The sequence below is a fragment of the Lagopus leucura genome, unplaced genomic scaffold (genome assembly GCF_019238085.1).
Source record: "Lagopus leucura isolate 7727_CA_CO unplaced genomic scaffold, USGS_WTPT01 Super-Scaffold_100157, whole genome shotgun sequence".
Lineage (NCBI taxonomy): Eukaryota > Metazoa > Chordata > Aves > Galliformes > Phasianidae > Lagopus > Lagopus leucura.
Window position 1 is genome coordinate 15,996,712 of NW_024962334.1, and position 22,361 is coordinate 16,019,072.

Sequence of the window (22,361 nt, forward strand, 5' to 3'; positions counted from 1 at the left end):
TCTGGAAGTTTGCTCAATGATTTTCATCTCTCTTAATTTTCTTTACCAGATATAAAATCCCCAACGGGGCTGCATGGTATAATATTAGTCTCAATAATAATACTGCAATATTAAGACACAAACCAAGGATATTGAATGTTATCAGTTAAACAATTAACAGTTTAAGTATTGATAACTGACTTGGCATACAACATTCCAGCTGTTTTATTTTTTTTTTAAATAAAATAATACCTTAATTTATTTGTATTCCACCAGCATGAATACATTCATTGCAAATTGCATGCACATAAATGGGAATCCGTTTGTAAACTACATAATCTTAACAATAAATAGTATTTGATCTAATGTTGGTTGTACATTTCTTGTTAAAAATGCAAGCTTTTACCAAAATGAAAACAAATTATTATTCTCCTTACAAATATTTTAAATATTTTTAATTACATATTTCATACCAAGTATATAAAAATAGTATTTTTTTGATAAATTTTGAGGTTTCATTTACATAACAAATAACGTGCAACAATTGACCACTCTCTACCAGCTCTATCTGGTTGATTGTCTAGATGACATGCAGTGACAATTGTCCCTTCGCTTTCACAGAACTGACAAACAGACCAGCAGGACCCACAATCACTGGAAGCAAGCAGTGCCATGGATATTGTTTAGAAACAACAGTCAGACACTCAGGGAAAACCTTTGCTTCGATGAATAAAAGCTGCCTATGACAGTTCTTTTATCCTGGACTTCCAGCTGCTCTGACCCTCAAGGTCTTCGGACTATCACAAGTCTGCCAAACAGACCAGAAAGTTTTATTTGTATAGAAAATGCTTTTCAACATGCTTCTAGATTCTAGATTTTTTTTCCTATAGTATGAACCAGGAATACCTTTTCTTACTTTCTATAAATCTGAATTTTCATGTTTGTAAGTCTCCATGATCACCAGAGAAAAGCTGAAGAATGCAGTCGTTGTACTCTCTAAATTTAAAAGTGGCAGCTGTGGAACATGCTTTGAGTGCCACTTCACTATTTCTCATTATACATCTATGGCTTGGTTGTCTTTCTCTTTAACATCCCTTGTGCTTGTGACAATATCTAAGGGGAAATCTGAGGTCTGTGCAGAAACTGTTCCACCTGCTCCTTCAAGGTCCCATGATCCTGGCAGATTTTCCAGACTTAATGAGCTGATTGCTCCTTGGCTAAAGCTCCCTTCCTCAGACCTGCTGGGCAGCACGAGGTGCAGCGATGTCTCTGATGAAGAGCATACTGAAGAAGAAAGAGTAGCTGAAATAGACTGAAGAGGGGTCAAGGTAGTGTCTGAATGGGGAGAGGTACATCTTAAAAATTGCAAGTTATCTTTCTGAATTACCTGATACTGGGAAGGTGAATTATGAAGGCCTGATGTAGAAAAAAATTCATTGTCTGTAGAATTTTGAATATTATGTTCAGTTCTTTGGGGGCTGCTGCCTACAGAGGATAGATCTGTATTCCAGATGTCACATAATGTGTTACTGCGGCAGGGTTGTGCTTTGGTGCAAGTAATATTCCCAGCTTGCAAGTGTGTGCAAGGTTGATGTGTAGTCCAAGCCATCCGAGCCTGCAAGCTTTCCAGGGTAGGACTCCGAGATATGCCATGCACTGTGCAGAATCCTGGAGGCTTCTGGGATGGGAGGAGGTTCTCCAGAAGGTACATCACATTCTTCATATCCTTACTTAATTGTGATACTTCATGAGTTAAAGTTGTGACCTGTTATGTCAGAACAAAATACCCCAATAATAATTTATGCAGTGCACGTTACAGTTATGCCTGAAATATGTTGTATTATTTTATTTTATTTTATTTTTAATTCTAAAAACATAAGATTTAGTCTGCAATAGATTTATTTTAAGGAGACATGCTTTACTAATATATGTCTGGGATATAGTCCATCCCTTCACTCAGCTGCATGTTATGCCACCTGTGACATGCTGAAGTAATTGAACAACCTAATAAAAAGTTACAATGGAAACATTACAGCCATAATTTACCTGATTTTACACAACTTTGCTGTGAAGAAATACTGTCTTTCAAAGCAAAGTTTAAGAGAACAGGGTTATTAGTTTTGTTGTTGTTTGTTTGCTTTTAAATATGTAAACTTTAATAGTAACACTTTCTGATGCCTTGAGCTTTAGTAGTTGTATTTTTTGCATTTCCAAATTAGTTTGACAGCTTCTGTAGAGTGTTTTTCTTTACTACCAGTATTAAATAGCTTATTAAATAGAAATTCAATTGCATGCTTTGTCTCCTGTAGTTAAGTACAAATTGAGGTTACTGTATTCAAACCTTCCCATAAGTGATGAAAAGCTCTTTATAATATCACATGATTATTATTATTGCTTTGTTTAAATAGCATTGGATAAACAGTTGTCTTTGTTTTTCAATACATACTCCACCTTTTGTTGCTGCTCTTTTAATGTTAGATTTTCTACCCAAAGGCCTATTGCTTACCAATGTACCTGGAGAGGTCCAGATTACATTAGAAGCCTATTAGAATATATTGCTCTTTTTTCCCTCTGTGGTTTACTTCCCTTTGCAATTCAAACTTTATTGAGACATCTTCCTGCCATCGCTCCTTCTGGACACCCAAAAAGGTGAAGAAGAAAATTTGCTTTTTGGGAAATTAAAGTCGAATTTTGGCAATGCAAAGAAAACTGTCTGCTTGCACTGCAGATGTAGCTTTGCTGTTCTCTTCCTTAGCTTTCCATTGGTTCTTCTATTCTGGAGCTTCATAAAGTCAATGAGACTTTCAGTCAGAATGCATTGCCTTTGAGGCTCAAATTAACAGGCTGCTGATGCTCTGTTTTCCAGTAAGTTGAGTGAATGAGAACTGAGCTGAGACAGACTTTTCATAGATCATCTATCAATTTACATCACCATTAGTGTTTTTGAGACAGACATATCTGATCTAAAGGCACTTTAGGAATTAGGCTAATTGCAGAAGAAAAAAAATGCAGGGCAACTAGTCTCAGTTTGGATCGAATATTTACAATCTGTGCAATGATAATTAATTTAAATGAATTAAATCTGGAAGATCTTGAAATTTGCTTTATCATGTCAGCGTATGAAAAATTCTCTGCCAACTGGCTGGCCAGGTCTCACGTAGTTCTGGGGTAACCAATCTGTCTGGATGAATTAGGACACTAAGATGATTGCTAATAGTACTAAATAAGAACAAAACTAATTTTAAATACTAGGTTAAAAGAGAAGAAGCAATATACATTTCTCAAGAATAACTCATGGTGAAACAATCTAATTCCCTGGTTTTATAGTTAATTGTATTATATGTCTTGCCAGAAGGGTACTCAGAAGTTACCATCCAAATGACAATCTTCTAAACCAAGAAAATATAACCAAAATGTAACCACTAAGTGTTAGATTCATGCATGACTGAAACAGTTTGTGATCAATAAACACAGTACTGTTCTGGGAGGACATTTCAAGCAACTCATTTTAGGCTTCCTTCCTAACCTGCTTTTTTTTTGTTGTTGTTTTTGTTTTTGTTTTTGTTTTTTTTTTACATTTATTTTTAGTTGCTAAATGGAGTTCACATTCACTTTTAAATATTAGTAATATGAAATTCAACAAAGATAATTGTTAAGCAACACATCTGAAAGGAAAATATCAGAGGCATGAGTATAAATACAATACTCTATGGGCGTAAATATGATACTCTTCCAATGCAGTATATTACAAAACACGATCTGTGGTCTTGAATCACGCACTATATGTATTAGTCATACTCCCAGGATATATCAACAGAACTTTTTTCATTGAACAAAGAGTTTATCTTTATGAGGAATTACTTTGACTAGCACAGCTTGGGATCATGTACTTTGTAAGGGTTTTAAAAGATCTAATCACAGACAAACCAGAAGAAAATAAGGAGTCTTCCAAAACGGAATGAGTAAAGAAAGTCTGTAGGAATCAGGTTTGTTAAGCTGTGCTGTAACAATGTTTCCAGTATAAATGGTTTTGAGAAAGAGAATGACAATCAGGTTTTTCTTCTACCTTCTAGAGAAAAGAGAAAAATTGGTGATAAATGTCAACAGAGATTTACATGATAGAGGTTTGGATGATAGGAAAATAGATCTTTTCAATATGTCAACGTTTTGAAATTCGTATTAGAGTTAACAACATTATGGTTATCTCCTATCATAGTAGTAATATTTTTTGTTGTTCAAATCATCTTCTAGTCCCCAGTTTTAAACTCAATTACTTTCATTCTTGATTCATTTCCATGCCTCAGATGCATTTCCACTAAGGAAAAGTGAAGAAGGAACACTTCAATGAGTAGGCCCTGTGCCTTACATCCTACTTTAAAACAAACAAACAAATAAAATAAATAAATGCCCCAAGCTTTAAAACATCAGTCACTTTAGTTACCATCATCTGTCAAAAACTTTTGAGCTAAAATTAAAAGCTGTAAAGAGTACTTCACATTCATCAATTTACAGAACAAAAAGAATACAAAACAGAAGCAAGACAGGAGTTCTTAGGAAGTATGAATAGGAACACTTGAAGGAATATATGTTTGAACAAATATGAATAGACCATAAAAATGTTTGTTTTGTGCTTATGGTTTAGAAAACTTTTATTTCTTAAAACACATGATGCTAGGTTTGACATGGTTCTGTGTCTATTTTAATAGTTAAAATACAAAATGGATAGATTGACCACAATCAGTTCTCATTCTAAAAAAAATAATAATATTAAAAAAGATTTTTTTCTTTTTTTTTTTTTTTTTTTTTTTTTTTTTTTTTTTTGCCACATTTGTTTCTATTGAAGGACGTTTTGCAATTAAATGTACTTTTTTTTTCCTCTCCTGATAAGAGGATGATTTTATTTTTAGCAGCGGGATGCAAGATGTTTTGAAATATTCTATTTATAAAATTTCTCTAGGTGATCTGATAAACATATTTACTTAAAACTGTTTCTCTTATTTGTCTTGTTTGAAAGCTAAATATCCATATGATCCATATTTCACTGATCCAAATAAGTGCCAAATGTTTAGAATATTTTAAGCACTTACAAAAAAAGAAGAAAAAAAAAAAAAAAAAAAAAGAGCTGAATTTCCAGTAAGTACGCAGCTAAATAGAATGCAATTTTCTGCTACAAATTTGACATTATTCATATTTCTTTGTTTGTTTTTCAGTTTAATAGGAAAAATGTGAATACTCTGCTCATTATACTGATATAATGCTGTAATTGTCATATCTACCGATAAAGTAAAATATGAAATCAGTTTCCATTTTTCTACTTTAAGCAAGGCCTCTACCTAGCCTTATTTTTTGTATGCGTTGTTTATACATTCAAATCCAGATTTCTGCACAATGTTGGATATCTGAAAGCATCTCTGCATGGGGAAATGCGGACCTGCATTTTTTGTACTCTGTACTCTGAGCTGACCGGGGAAGATGTGGTACAGTGGCCCAGTAGCCACAGTGGTGTAGGTCTGATCCTGACTGCAGTCTTTAGCACTGCTTTAACTAATGCAGCTGTAGGAGGCTGCACTGGAGCTGAGTTGAACACAGTACGAAAGGGACATGAAAATGAAATCTGCTAGCTATGCTTTGTATGTCCAAATATGAAACCATGTCCTTATGTATTTGAAAGGGGAGCATACCCTCTGCAAATCATGAGAGAAAAATTATGACTAAAATTTGGGGATTTTTTTATTTTTAACTGCTCAATGTTTTAAATAATTCAGATTTGATTGCTGTATATGCATTTTAAGTTGAAGTATTTGCATATTCTTTCCATATATTTATACTGACATTACAGAAAACTAAACACATGGTAGGACATAGACAATGATATAGTGGTAAGCAAGTGCCTTAGTCTAGATTTATGGTCCCATTCTCCCTTTAGATACATACACACATTGATAAGATTCCCCGAGCCTTCACTTCTCCAGACTTAACAGGTACAGCTCTCTTATGAGAGATGTTTCAGTCTCTTAGTCAGTTTAGTAGCCCTTCTCTGGACTCATTTCAGTAGCTCCATGTTTTTCTTTTACTGGAAAGTTCAGAATTGAACACACCACTCAATTGGAGGGCTGAGTAGAGGGAGAGGGAGAGGATAACCTCCCTCCACCTGCTGTCAGTGCCATTTTAAATTCAGCCCAGAGTACCACTGGCATTATTGGCCACAAGGGCACTTTGTTGGCTCATGGTCAGCTTGTTATCTATCGAGACCCTAGATCCTTCTCCAGAGAGCTACTTTCCATCAGATCAGCTCCTAACTTGTACTAGTGCATGGGATTATTCCTCCCCAGGCATAGGACCCTTCTCTTACCTAAACTGAATTTCAGGAAGTGCTTCTCTGCCCATCTCTCCAGCCCGTCAAGATACTCCCGAATGGCAGCAAAGCAGTCTAGGGTATGAAACCATTCCTCTCAATTTTGTATCATTATTAAACTTGCTGAGGAGGCACTCCATCCCTTCATCCAAGGTGCACTGGATCCAGTACTGACCCCTGGGGGACACCACTGTCTGAAAGCCTCCAACTAGTCTATGTGGAACTGATTACCAATGTAGCTGGGTAACTTGCTGAACAGTTAATCCTTGGAGTTATGCAATAAAAATTTGAAGCATGTTTAAGTTTTTCTCATAGTGCCTAGCAGCTGGCTTTGTTGCCTGTATTCCTTCACAGAAATCTCTGTGTGTTGATCCTAAATTTAATACGTAACAGGTGAAATCAACAGCTCTATCTTCTTTTAGTCTCGTTGTTAGATAAATGATTATATTTTTGGATTATACAGTAAATTTCATAGACTTAAAATGTTGCTGTGAATTTCACTAGATGGCTAAGCTGGGTGTATCTTTTGTAGATTGGTTTGTGGGGTAACTGCTTTGCTTTACTAACAATAAGCAGTACTGAGTGAATGAGAAGCCTGCCTTTGTTCTCCCAGGAAATAGCTGAAAAGTTTTTAAGCTAGCTAGTTAACTGTAGTAATACAAATGCCTTTCATGAAATAATTATTTTTGCATTTGTTGATTGACTTCTGATTTCTACTATAAAATGTATTAATGATGATATTTGTTGCTTGACTACTTGTGACCTGTTTTCTCAATGTTTTGTTTAGAAGGAGGCTGCACATCTTACAGAGAAGATCAATTTCTAAAATTCCCTATATTTTGACTACAGATCTCAGCCTGCTGCACCATCAGTCATAACCTTCCATTAGTGATCAACATCAACTGATGGAAAACAAAAGAGAAATAAGATCTACAAGTGATATTCAACAGTTATCATAGCAAAAATCAAAGAAGAGCTAGTGTACTCCAGCAACAGTACTTATAGGCTCATTTGGGTAAGTACCATGTCACTCAGTCACTCTATGTGGGGCATGTTTGAGTAGGTGGATTTGTAGCCATGTAGAATATGCAAGTAAGCAGCCTTCTAGCGAAGTGTCTTTTCAGTGTAAATTTTGATCCATGGGATGACTTACAGGATTACCATCTGTCACTTTGGGATTCAATCCCAGGATGTTACCCACCACATCAAAGTCTAGACCACTTTAGTTTAATCGCTCCTTATGCTTTTTGAGTTCTTTGATCATACCTTGTGATAAAAAGTGTTCAGTCAGTGGTGCATGGTTCCTTGTTCTGAACTTTACAGTTTGACATATAACCAGATTGATGCATTCATAGTATAAACCAGCCATGCCTGTAATCTTAGTTCAAAACATGCAAATTATCTTTCCAAGTTAACCTGACCCAGTATGAAAGAGCTATACAAGCCTAGTATTTCAAATATATGGAAGTAAAGAATAGTTATATTAAGCCTACACAAGATGGAAGGAAAAAAAAATAAAACTTTTCATATAACCAAATAGATCACGAAAAAGAAGAAAAGTTGTACTATTGGACTTTAAAAAGTGTATATTTAAAATTTCCCCCATGTGGACTCATAAGAAATTATCTCTAGTATCTTCATATTGAATGACAGAGTATGCTGAAAAATAGATTTCAGTCTCAGATTTTAGTGTAGTAGATGTTTAGATAGTAGATGTGTTTAAAATTAGAAAGGCTAAATAGAAAACTGAGTAGAACAATGTAGGCTGCATTGCTATGATACTATTCCTTGAGCAGAAATGGATATACTTCTGTTTCATTCTGAGTAGACTCAGATAAAGTTATTTGAAATATTTAGTGTGGATTTGAAACTCACTGGATTTCATTTTTTTCAAGGAAATTTTCCAAAAGCGTAGTGTTGTTCTCCGAAAGAAAAGATAGAGTAAGGTGCATGGGGAAAGATTGAGAAGAAAGAGAAACAGAAGCACATAAAGAAGAAATTCTTAAAAAATTCAATATATCAGCTATGCTAACCTCACTTTATTTTTAGCTCCAGCATGTAACACATGTAGCTTTCATGTAGAAAAATAACCTGTGAGACAGTTAAATAACCCCAAACTGCTCTAAGTTTAAGAATTCCATCCAATTTTTCTAAGTAATTTATTGCACATTTATCATATCCCAACATTTTCTTAGTTTTCTCCAGCATTCCTTGAATCAATGTTAATACTCATTATCTCCAAAATATAATTACCTCATTATTAAGCCTGCTGATTTGTTGTTTGGTCTCTTCTGCTTTGATAACAAGCACTGCAGCACCAATTTCTGCCTCTGAAAATTCAAATATGTGTAAATGAGAGACATGTAACAACTTGGAATCACAGTGTTAATTTTGTACTTATGCTTTATATTAAATTAAAGCCTAGTCTGCACTTGGATGAAATAAAAGTAAAATCTTGTCCTTAATAGTCACTATTTTATTATGTGTGAGAAAATTGTGAATGAAGAAAGTTTGTACTGTTGTCTTCAATCTGGTTTTGAAAGGACCAAAAATGGTAACTCTAAGGCCAATGGTGTAACATGTGAACAGTCTTTTAAAACATAGCTACAAGTAGTTACTGTTATTACTATTTTGTTTAGTTTCAAGAGCAAAAAGCATTCTTGTGGCCTCCAGGCAAAAGGCAAGTATCTTCGTGAGGAATGTTTACACATAGAAAGAGTATGGTGAAAACAGTCTGAGCTGCACTACTTTGGTCACTTCAGCATTAGTCCACTGGTCTCTCTCCTAGACCCTCTTGATTTTTTTTTCCTATTTGTGTTCCTCGGTGTGGCTATTTTCACAGTCTTTTGAGAGTACCAGTCATTTAAGATTTCATAAACTCCCTATTCAGATTTTCTATTTTCAAATCTATGCTATTCAGATTTTCACTACTCCTGAAAAACCTGTAGGATCCTTTGCCTCCATAAGCATCCTCTTAATAAAAATAAAGAAATTTATATAATTGGTACTTATTTATTTGTGTATTAAAATATTTTGTTATCAATTTTTGTCTACGTGTTTAGGACCTTCCATGCCAAAAACTTTGGAAGCGTGAGGCTCCTGACTGATCCTAAAGTGCAGCTGACAAAATATAATGCATGTGAAAACAGTACTTCTTGCAAGAGGTTATATCATGACTGTCTGTTGGCAGGAAAACAACAAATGGCCTTGGGAATCCTGTTGTATTTTTCCACATTGTTCAATGTGGTACTAAATGGTACTGAAAGGGTGGATACATGTTAGATCAATTTATGCCACTTTTAAGGATTTTCCTTTTGAGAATCAAAGAAATAAAGGGGGACAGAAAGCAGTTATGAAAACTCTTAGCTCTGAAGTGCAATTTCCCAAGTAATACCTCCAATTGTTGGAGATGCCCTGGATTCTTGCTGAAGCTGATCAGAGCTGAAGTCAAAGGTTTGACTTTCCTCATTACAATTTCCATCTTCAACCCCATCAACAATTCTGTAAGGAAAATCAGAGTAATTAAGCCGTTTCATAAACAGTTTCATAGGTATCACACTCAAAGATATATTGTCAAAATGGCACATACTTAAGCAGTGATGAAATTTGCACAATATTAGTTTTAGTGACATTAGAAACTGTTACATTGCATTATATTATGAGGCTCAAAAGTGGTGCTTGAGCTGTTACCTGCAGCCGAAAACCTGAATGATTTCTGTGGAATTTGCTATAACACCTATTTAATGTCATCTGGCCTCAGTGCTTCAAAAGGCAAACTTTAAACACCAATATCCCTTTTGTAGAGATTTCTAATTATATAAAATGCTAACATTTTAACAGCCTTTAAAGCACATGGGGGAAAAACTACTCAGATAGGAACTGGAATTTATAGCTGTTATATTCTTTAAAGTATTTAAAGACTAAAGACTAAAAAGAAAACATATTAACAAAAATAGCTAGTCTTCAAGAGCCATAAGGCAGGCCCCTACTCAGTAAGTATGCAGTGGGAAAGATGTTTATTTATATACAAGAGAGTGGAATGAGGAGTAATAATTTAGTGAACAGACAACATATAAGCACAAGAGTCTCAGCCCTTTCTGAATTAGCTGCTATGAATTTTCTCCTGAAGATATGCATTTCAATTCCTAGGAACTAGAAAGGCAGAAAAGACCATGACCTCTTCTGTCCAGTAGGTCAGCATTGGAGTACTGTTTCCTGTATGGGTTTGAGAAGATTCAAAAGCATAAATACCTCCTCCCAGTCATGACTTTATTATTAATTGTAGGCTTTCCTCCTGCTGATGCTCTTCTGTTTCAGATGCAAAATACATAACGTGATTGGTAAGACTGTGGCTGTATTCTGGAAGTTAGGATGATGAATTTCATTTCTTCTACCAAGGTTTGTTCCAATGTTGTAACTAGTCTTTGCACATCTGCTCTACTGCCTTTACCACAGTGTGCAAGAGACAAACCTGAAGTGAATTCTGGTTGACTTGCTCTAGGGAATGTGCACAGAACAAGTTGCTTGAAACAAAGTACATTCTCTTGAAAAACCAAATTTATTCATCTCCCCATAGTATTGACTGAACATTTCAGATCAGAAAGCAGGGTACTCCTTCCCCTTTACATCACTGTTCAGCAGCAAATAAAATTATAAAATATATTATAAAATATTATAAAATAAAATTAAGAATTCAAACGAAGATCTTATATTCTCTGTCATACCTGCTAAAAATATGTTTTGTTTTGTTTTGTTTTTTAACTGTTTTCAGTTAAAATGTTTTAATAATATATACTGATTTGGGGAAATATGAAAGGATGAAAAAGTTTGCAAAATACATCAAAGGTCATTTTTCCAGCCTATTAAGAGAATTATTCTGAAGTTACAAAGTTTTGAAAAGAAATCAGAAATAATATTATATGTAAAAGCACTTATTTCACATCTAGTGAAATTTAGTCTTACATTTAGTCTTGCAGTTATCTGGCTGTATATGTTAAGAACAGTAATGATCAAAATAATGTTTTGGTAGAACACATGAAAGGAATCTTTTCCCTGAATTGCCACTTGCTATGCAAATGACAATGACTTTCTGTCATAGCTGATCTGAACAAAACACATATAAGATCCAAAACATCAATGAGAAAATATCTACAATCCTTTTCAGTTTTTCTCATGTAGAAGTTGGTTTTCCATAGGTGTATGGAAACTGTTGATCACATCCTGAGCCTCTGATTGACCACCTGAGGCAAGCACTGAGTCAGCCATGGAGCACAGGTGAAGGCGATTCAGCTGTGTGACCAGAAGGGGGGTCTGCACCTCTCTTAGACCCTATTTAAGGGCTGGCTGCCACTAAGGAAGGATCACTTTCTGGAGATTGCTCCTTGTGGAGTTTACTGCAGGCCTATGACATCAGTGAGTATTTCTATTTATTTTGATTATCTTTCCATTGCAATAATCTTACTCAGCCTGTTATAAGACTTTTGATTGTATAATAGGTTTTGTTCTTTGCATTGACAAAAATGGAATTAGTTTGTATCCTGCTCCTACTTAAAATGCACTTATGTTGATCGAATATATGATTGGGTGGGAGGATTATTATATACTATTACAAGTAGAACTCTTATGATTGCATCCATAGAGACTAATGTTTTGACACACCTAACTACATATTGGTCATGCTGTGGTTATTTCTTGTCTGCAGTGGCAAATAGCTAAAACTATCATTCTGCCTATAATGAACAAAGGAAATTCTTGAATGTGTAAATACTTAGAATTATAGAAACCAAAACCTGAACTGAAAGATCACCTTTCCTCACTCCTCATATGACCAAAAAAAAAAAAGTGATTGTGATTTTGGTAATGAATTGACCTTGATTTAGTTATTAATTAATGATTATATTCCAAGGATTCAGAAATAAAAAAAGTCAAATTTGAAGTAACATAAAAAGACACCATCTTGAATATTTTAAATTAAATAAGCAATGATTTAATGTTTCATTGAACAACTTTCCCTTATGTCAAAATTCACATTTACTTTATATATAAACCTGCATTGTCAGGTTTCCTTTATCTAATGTAAAAACCTAAATATTTTCTAATATTACTTGGCAATATTCTTTCCAGCATAATTCTCTATTACTGTAAATCTTTTTTGCACAGCTCTACTGTATTATCATTGATTTGCTTCCTAAATTACTGCCTCTATGAGACTGAGAATGCTTCACAGTGCTACTGTGGGAACACAGATTATTACAGTCTGGCTTCATAGTATCATTTTGTCCATCTGTTCAAACACTCATTTTTATAACTGCTCTGTACTTTCTATTATTTCTCACAGAAATTCTTTATCTGTTATTGAAATCCTGAAGTGTGTAATGGTTTATTCAATGAGATATATTTGAATATATATATTTTAAAAAATTAGCATTACAGTCATAATTTTTTAATAGAAATTATGTGACAGGAAGAGAATAACTTCTTTCATTACCTTGGGCTCAAGTCAGGTGGACCTCCAGCGCTCAATGCTGAAAGATGTATTTTAAGGTTTTTCTCCCTCTTTCTAGAGTAGTAATGAAGCTCTGTTTCATGTTTGGTCCTGGAGGAGTTTGAACTGCAAGCACGAATAGGTGAATGGAAGGGCACCGTTCCTGATGCCAACTGTTTCAGGTTTCTCCCCAGGTGACTTTTATTGCTTCCTGCCTTCTTCTGCTGAGAGCAAGTTGTGCTTCTTGTATGGATTGGTGAAAGTGTGCTGCTCTCCTCTTCTCCTTCCTCATCATCTTCCTCATCTTCCACAATTGAAGGGAGTTTCTTCTTTATATTTCCATTTCCCTTGAGCTCTGTCTAAAAGAGTAGATAAGTACTAAGGTAAATTCAAAGCCTGATGTAGCAGAAACACTGTTTCTGCTGGTGCTTGCATTGGAACAAACCCAGCTGTAGGCCGACTTTCATTACACAATAGAACTAGGGTCCTTTTGGAATTCTTCCATTACTTCTTTTCAACTATGTCTATACATGTGTACAAGAGAAAGACACATATGCACTAAAAAGGCTCTCTAGTGATCTTGCCAGTGAGCCTAGGACAATATATTTTATTACCAAGAAAAATAACATGACTAGGTCTTAAAAGCCAAGTGGCACATGTACGCTTGAGGAGATTAATCTTTTCTTACTGAGGTGTTATTAATTCTGAATGTTATACTCTCAGACTCCTGGCACATTCAGGGAAAGAACTGAGACTTGTAATTCATATAATTCCACATTTTTTTTAGACTGAGCCATTTGTAATATGCAAATGGCATTAATAACAATTCAGTTGATCCTCTGTGTCATTTATGATTTAAACCTCTGCTACAACACTTGGCAGATTTCTCAGTTTCTACAGATCAGCATTAATGAGTGAGTATTGTGACAGTGTCAGTTTCAGAACTGAGTTATTGCAAAGCAGAGTTGCATCTGTTTAAAAAACAAAATGAAACAGGAAAAAAAACAACTCTGCTGATGTTTGGTGTTGGACTCAAAGCAAATTAGGAGGCTTATAGACACGGGTTCTATGTTTGATGTACAAAGTGCTTTGTGAGAGAGCACTGTATCTTTCTCTATTTTTTTCATGGTAATAAAATACAGTGGTTATGAATACTGGCATATGACAATGTAGAGCTCACGTCAGGGTCAGCTTGTAAATCAAAAGCAGTCTAATTTATTCTCCTGCTGAAAATCACTGGATTGTTAAGGCAGAATGATCTGAGCCAAATCAACAAGCTACACAGATCTCAGTGAATTGAACAGCCAAGAGTAATCTCAAGGTTTCAGAAAAGATGCTGTTTTTTATTTAATTATTTTTCATGTTAATCTTTTCAATCAAGCTTCATTATGGCATTGTTAACCTTAGCTACAAAAGCTTCTCAGATAAGCTTCTGTAGTTCAGTTTTCTGGTTCAGACTAAGTAAGATTAGCTGGGTGAAAATACGCATTTTGGGGATTTATCTAAATGTTCTAAGCTCCTGTCAGGTATCTATCTAAATATTTTGCATCATAGGTTAAATTTTGCTATGAATTACAGCACACTTCCATTGAGTTAATGTTTTTGTCATATTATCCTTTGGCAGATACAGTAAATTAGGCCCTTTCAATCTGAGATTGAAAAGGTAAGAATTATAAAGAAGTCCTTTTGACACTCTTTTAAAGAAGCAGAATAACAGCCTTGCTGTTAACCGTAATAGCCACCTGAAGGCTGACATGAGGATAAAATTGTACAGTATCTGGCTCTGATGCAGTCTACTCTCTATAGAGAATGAGTGCTATCCGTATTCAAGAATTTGGCTTGAGGAGCTATTTATTTAAAATGCAAGTGCTCTATCACAATATCCAAACTCAGCACCTGGAAAAAAGATCATAAGCAGTTAGTCATAAAATGGACAGTGCCACAGCTATTGTTAGGGTGCTACTTAAAAATTCATTCTGAACACAGTGAAGTCACTTTAGAGTTTTTCTGACTTTGGCTGTGTGCATGTTTCAAAGTGAAGCTCTGATTTAAAATACAGGTAACATACCTGAGATAATGTAGACTTGTTTGATAATTTCGATATTACCTGAAACAAAACAAAACAAAGTACCAAATATGTGCATCTGCACAGTACTGGCTTCCAAGAACATGCAAACATATTAACCAAAATATTTATGTTGATACAAAAAAAAAAAAAAAGTCTCATTGTAAAACTGCTGTGTTAAATTAAATATAGCACTGGAAAATGACAGTCTTTGGTCATACTGTCAGAAAACAAAAGATTTTTCTTTCATTAAAAAAAAATGTATCCTGCAAAAAAAAAAATCATTTTTTTTTTTAATTTAATAAAATGTTGGACCAAATCTCCAAACCTCTAAATGAATGTAGATGGGCAAACATACGTCTCATGAGGCTCGGTGTTCCTTTGATGGAATCTCATGCAGAAAGTGTGCTCTACTTTGCCTCTCTCTCTTTGTAGTGTTAGCTCCTAAGCTAGTCTAGTGCTTATACCTAGGTAATCAAACTGTTTCATAAGAACCTGAAACTGTAATGTAGGAATTTTTTAAGTCAGTGAAAGGGGCAGAAGGGAGTAGGACCAATATAATCCTCAGGGATACACATGCGTAACAGCTATTCAAGGCCTTGAAATTTTTCTTACATTGATTGTTCAAAACCAAAATTAAATAAATGACTTGTAGATTTTATTGGAAAGTCTTAATTAAAATCATAAGAACTACTGATTACTGTGTGATATGAATGTTCTGTTCTTTATTTAAATGTCTATACCTTGACCATAGACAAGACACTAAGCGTGCATGCATGCTCTAATAAGAGGAATATTTTAGTCTGGCAGGCAGAAACTTCAGAAGTGATTTTTCAGCTTTCCTATGCTCTCCATTTTGAGATAAAAATGTTTAACATCCATGAATTTTATAGGGTCTTTATATTTAATTTTTCTCCTTTCTTATTTTTTTCTTCTTCACAAGTCTTTCATATTAACCTGAAAACTGTTTTGCAACCGGTTGTAAAAGTGAGTGTTAGTAGGTGTTAGTAATGGCAAGATATGAGTGCTCATTATTTAATTTTGTGTAAGCAGAAATCCTTCTCCACAAATGCCAAGCCAGTAGCAGGTGTATCAATAAACTTAGCAATAACATTCTAGGAAATGCCAAATAGAACAACTGCCATAATTAGGCTATGTAAATAAAACAACTGCTGTGTTCTTCCAGAGTCAGAAAAAGTGCTAGATGATATGAACTGATCATCAGATCTCAAATACTGACGTCTCTCAGTTTGCACTGTAATGTATGCTGGTTTAATAAGCAGTCAGGAGAACAGTAAACAGGAAATGTATTAACATCTTAAAGCTCTTTTAAGGAAGATCAGACCTAGGAAGTATTTTTGGCTATGTCTGCACATAAGTTGGAGCAGACTCATTTACAGTTGTGCCCAGAACTTAAGGGCCTGTGTTTGGCATCTAGGCACAGGTGCAGGATGAATATTAAATAGCAGCCTTGATTAAAAATCCAAGCCAACACCAAAAATTATCAGCTGACATTAAGTCTGTAGTATGAATTTGCCTGCTTCAGCCTTTGAGAGGGACTTTTCATTTGTTCGTAGTAATATATGTGAAGATCTCACTTGATTTAATTTTTCACCTGAGCCTACCTGTTCATTCCCATTTTACATCTTGAAAATAGAAACAAAGAAATCACTATGTGAATGTCTCCCAGATGTCCCACTGTTGTTCCCACATACCCACTGTTTTCTTTTAGCTGGGCTTTCAGCTCTACAACTGTGTTAATGCACTACAATGAGAATTGTTGCTTGTGACTTTTAACATAGCATCTTTTTCATATAAACACAAGCTTCTGGGTTTTATGTCATAGTAGTTGAAAGACCTCAAGAATTCTCTAGTCTAAAAGTTGTTATAACAACTCCCTTCTCTCACTGTTTCTGCAAAAATATTGCTTTTGAAGAGGAAAAATAAAAATAATCACAAGAATGTGGATGAAGCCAGCAGGCAGTAACAGGTAGCAAATGTAAAATCACAGGCATACTTTTATCTGAATAAACATATTCTAGAGTAAATAATTAGGAAGAACTGTCTTAATCTTTAATCTGTTAAAACTTCATGTTTACAGCAATGCACTGATGTATCTTATTTAAAATCCTTTAATCCCTACATAAGAATGTGAGCTATTTTTCATTCTCTTATCTCTTAAAAGAAAGCAAAAATTTTCTTTAGAAAAAGCAGATGAATGACAAACACAACTCTTTTCCCTGTTTTGTATTAGGAAGAAAAAAGTCTCATGTAAGCCAATTCGTTTTTTAATTTCAGCCCTGGTGTCTTGTAAAACCAGCTATTAAATTTCACTAGTTAAAAATATAACAGATCATGCACTAAAAACAAAATCATCAAATTCTTCCATGAACATTATGCTTTTGTACTTGTTTAATAAGTTAATATAGAAATCTTAAAAATGTAGCAGTCTTTATCATTTCTTGTTGCAAGCAGGAGAACATTTTCACAGATGAAAACACAGTGGTCTGCTTTCAAAAGCTGGTAATCTGAATCTCTTCCAGGATCAAGGGACAGCAGTCTTTAATAGGAGAGTTTCTATGGAGAGTTGTAGCTAAACCAAATCCTTAGATGTACAATGACTTAAGATGAATTAAGTTATAAATCCCTATAACCAGAAATACACAGTTAAATTTGGTACTAATGCATTAAATGTATAGGTAACTAAATTTGTATTTTGGTTGCTCAGAAGAATGTTGTCTGTTTCAAGTGGCTTCATTCCTATTGCCATCATGGGAAGAACAGAAACAATTTCACTCAATTGCTGGTCAGATTTGTCTCCTAAAATATATATATCAATAAAGATATGTAGGGTCAAAAGGATAAAATATATTTTCTGGAAAGGATTTGAAATCAAAGTAGAATACTAATGTTCTTAGTCAACATTTGGAAGCAGGAAAAACCTATTTAGAAGCATTGACAATACCGGGGGGGGGAAAAAACCCCTCATATTGTATGTTCTATTCTTTCAAAACTTACTGTGTGGTAATGGAAAAGATACAAATACATAATAAGGGATTAATGTATCACTGAAAAGCTTAATGCCTCACATGTTCGGTTCTCAGTTTTACATGATAGAAAACTTTTCAATGAGCTACTGCAAATGCCTTAAATCATGAGAGTCACAGACTCTCAAATAATCTGATATTCTGTTCATATGACTGTTAAATATGACTGTTTCACTGAGCAACTCACTGTTCCTCCTTTATTTTTTTTTTAAGAGTTTCTATAACCAGTTCATTCCCTATATTTTTCCCAGATCCCTTTTTATCTATTTTCTTTGCATAATAAGTAAAGATTACCTATTTTGTGGAAGCAGATGCTTTCAGCATTCACAGATCCTACTTATTGCATAAAACACATTGAATTAACAGCAAAAACCATACAGATTTGCCACTGGTACTTTATTCTAGGTGACCAAGAACTGAATTGTCATGAGATCTTGAGTTTTCTGTTAAGCCTTTATCATCATCTGCATCTTTTAAAGAAATTATTATAGCCTGTGAAATTAGCCCAAGTTTTCAATAACTGGTTGGTTGTGGTTAGCTTTGGATAAGTGATGGTAAGTTGTTTTTTTTATTTTTATTTTTTATTGCATTTGAATTTGCCATGGGAGCTTTTTATATTTAACGTTAGGAGTCTAAATGTCATACATTTATTTAAAACTTGGAGGTTGATTTCACATAACTAATTATCTCATATCATGAATTGAATAAGTCATAATATGGCTGATATAATGTCATTTTTAACTTCTTTATTTTTGTTTCTTTCTCCTCCATCCCCCAAAATGAAAATGATGTCTCATTTTATCCTGATACATTTCTTTCATAGCATCATAGCAAATCCAGTGTTAAACAAAACTTATTAAAACTACTCCCGCCCCCCCCCCCCCAAAAAAAAAAAAAAATAAAAAAAAATACTACCAGTAAGGTCAAAAGGAGACAGAAGATAGATCTGTTAAAATAGTAGATCTGGCACTAGCTCTATATTGCTCTGGCAGACTACACTTCTGAAAAAGTTTAGAGATTACTGCATATAAAAGGAATAGTGGAAAAGAAAACATTTCAATATTCCTACTGCTAAATAACATTCTGTAAAGGGGATTACTTTACATAATATCAATGGAAAATACAATGAATTTTTACGTATTTCAGAGTAATTGAACTGAAAACTCTTCCTCTTCTTTGAAATACTCAATTGTATGCCCCACCTAATTCAACTTGAAAAATTCACAGTCTCATAAGTGTTTGTGGTACTGGTCCTATGAATTGTTATCTGATCAGACCCAAGCTGAGGCTGTAGAACCTGCAGAAGCATTGTTAATATTCTTAAGTAAATCTTCATGCTACTTTCCAAATAAGTAATTGTATCTAATTTCAGGGAAGGTCTTGAAAAGCAAAGATTAAAACAACATAGCAGATCTTGAAAAAAATACTCTCCCAACAGATTTTATTTTCTACCCATTGCCTATTTTCAAGCACCCAAGCTAAACTGCTAGCACTTACAGTTCAGGTCAGTGAGACAAATGTTATAAATGGTAAGGGAGTTGAGCCTCAGTCAGCCCCATCGAGACTAGCCTTGTACACCTCCAGTAAGGGGGCATCCACAGTTTCTCTGGACAGCATTTTCCAGTGCCTCATCACCAACTGAGTAAAAATGGCCTCCTAACATCAGGTCTAAATCTCCCCTCTTTTAGTTTAAAGCCATTTGCCCTTGCCCTGTCACCATCAGACTGTGTCACAAGTCAGTCTTCCTCTTGTTTATAAGTTCTCTTTAAGTATACTGGAAGGACAAAATTTAGGTTTCCCTAGAACCTTCTCTTCTCCAGGCTAAATATGCACAGTTCCTCCAGTCTTCTGTCACAGGAGAGGTGCTGCAGCCCTCTGACAATGTTTGGGGCCCTCTTCTTGACCTGCTCCAATAGCTTCACATCTGTCTTATCCTGAGACCCCAGGCCTGAATGCAATACTCCAGATGGGTCTCATGAGAGTACAGTAGAGGTGGACATCTCTATCACCCTACTGGACGCCTCTCTTTTGATGCAGCCCTGGAAATAGCTGGCATTGGCTCGTTTCAAGCTTTTCAATCACCAGTACCCCAAAGTCTTTCTCTGCAGATCTCCTCTCAATGAATTCTTCTCCCAGTCTGTACCTGGGATTGTCTTGACCCAAGTGCAATAGCCTGCACCAGGCCCTACTGAATGTCATTAGGTTCTAATTTCTTCTTAATAATGAATATTTTACATTTGGACTGGTGCTTGATGAGTACATTAACCTCTACCAAAAAAAGCAAGTTTAAACCTGGTTCCTAGTTATATTTGGAGCTAAAACTTTTGGGAAGACAGCACTAATATGCAAACTTTTAAAGCAATTCTCATGATTTTGCCCTGGAGCAAGAACTCATGTCCTGGCATTTGAAGAAATCACCTGAAGTCAAAGTACATAACCTTGTTAAGTAAGAAAGCCACCACAATTTACTTCCCCTGAGATGCAATTTGTGTTTCTATAAACTGATAATACAGAAAAGCTGTGTGTGAAGGCAGCTTTATTAACCAAGAAGTTCTTAATAGCTTAGAAATTAAGATGATAGAGACTTTCAATAAGTGGAAAAAAAAAAAAAAGCTAGCATCATACCTTCAAGGTAGCATGGCATAAAACCTACATGTTAGAGAAATCCAATATTGTTTGCTAAAAGAGGTGATATTACAATAATTATATAAAAACCCTAATTATTGTACAAGTAACAGTACAGAAAAATCAGAAGTACTGAGTCACAATACCTGAGTTCAGAAATTTCATTGAACATGACTCACAAAATGTCATAGACTTTCTTGCTGTGTTCTGTATTGAGAGAAGCTCTGAAGAATGACAATGTAAACTCTTAAACTGTTGAAATAACATGATTTAGCATGCTTTTTCACCCTGTAGGATTGCAAAAGTCATCTGATAATAAAAAATTACTATATTAAACCTATTGAATTTGAATCTTCAATCTAGGAAATATTATTTAATTTTTCAGAGCAAAAGGTTTCCTTGATTTCTCTCTATTTGCAAGTCTATTAAGAAGTATAAGGACTTCAGAAAAGCTTTGTGAAAATTTTATCATTCCTGAATCTCACTGCATTCTTGCCCAACAGCAAAAATTGATGCCTATGGCCTTTCATGAGTCCACTGCCTTCCAGACTGCATCTCTATTGGTTGTCTTTATCCTATACGCTACTCCAGATGAATTCATATTCTTGCTAACATTAACTTTCTGTCACATAAACTAGTTCTTTTGCCTGTTAATTTCACAAGAAATACAATGGAAACAAGAATAAGAGTCTAGGCTTCAGTCTTAAGCCTATTTTTTTTTTTTTTTAAACTGACAGTTGCATAGTCATAACACAGAGGGAAACACGGCTAACTCAGGGAAACAAAACAAAATCTAACACAAATTGTATTAAAAGTGGGTTTGGCCTTAAAATAACATGCATTCCAGTACTATTTCTGGCACTACCTCTAGAATAGTAGTTTCATAATATAAGACACCACAGAAAGGTTCTAAAGCCAAAGCTTCCCAATAAAAGGATCCAGCAATTTTTTCACCATTTCTAATAGACTGCATAATCTCTGTGAGATATAGTTATATTAATGACAATAATAACACTTTGAGTATTGAAATATGAGAGAATATGTCTACATTAACATAGACAAGATTTCAGACAAGGCAGAAGGAACAGAAAATAACTGAAAATAAAGCTGATTAATTTAATGACAGAGTAGTTTCAATACAAAGAGATTTATTCAGTCCCCTTTACCCTACGAAAGTACTGTCACTCTATAAGTAATAATGCTTAAGAAATCAATGAGCTTTACTATTTAGACCAAAAAGACAACCTGGCAGTAAAAATCTGCATCCATAAAATCTGATTCAGCTTTAGATTGATATTCTGCTGCTTGATTTTATTGGTCAATCCTGGGACAACACCCTTCAATATCTCATAAATGTGCCTTTAATGTATTCTGGAGGTGACCTTAATTTTCTACATACATACAGCAGTATCTTGAAATCTAAGAATCAGAATAAGATGTTAATTAAGTTCTTGCTCAGATTAACATGCGTAATAAGTTAATGCTTCTTTTAGAAGGATAGAAATATCACAAGACAGAGAAGACTACAAAAAACAGTTATTAAATAGCCAGCACTCTGCTATCTACTACATTTTACTCATCAGCCAATAAATATGATGAAAGTATGTCAATTAGCTCTGTAGCAAATAAAAGCCATCTTTCTATCCTCTTTCTGTCTCCTGGTAGACTGAATCTGCTGTCTGTATCATGGAGAAAACATTGAGATATTTTCCTTTCCTTCATAAATTAGTCTTACTTTACAAGTAATAAAAGGACAGATTACAGTAAGAACACTTCTAAATTTAAGGCCACTTTCTGGTCATTGCT

At 34.6% G+C, this 22,361-nt stretch overlaps 1 protein-coding gene across 1 annotated transcript in view; it reads right to left on the reverse strand.

Moving 5' to 3' along the window:
• Nucleotides 1-1,033: 1,033 nt before the first annotated feature.
• Nucleotides 1,034-22,361, reverse strand: part of KCNH8 (potassium voltage-gated channel subfamily H member 8) — a 153,786-nt gene continuing 132,458 nt past the window's right edge. The window contains exons 12-16 of the mRNA XM_042888791.1: nt 14,887-14,925; nt 12,822-13,177; nt 9,729-9,835; nt 8,588-8,664; nt 1,034-1,744 (exon numbers count right to left, since the gene is read on the reverse strand). Coding sequence (XP_042744725.1) covers nt 1,034-1,744; nt 8,588-8,664; nt 9,729-9,835; nt 12,822-13,177; nt 14,887-14,925 — 1,290 coding nt within the window. The remainder of the gene's footprint in view (nt 1,745-8,587; nt 8,665-9,728; nt 9,836-12,821; nt 13,178-14,886; nt 14,926-22,361) is intronic.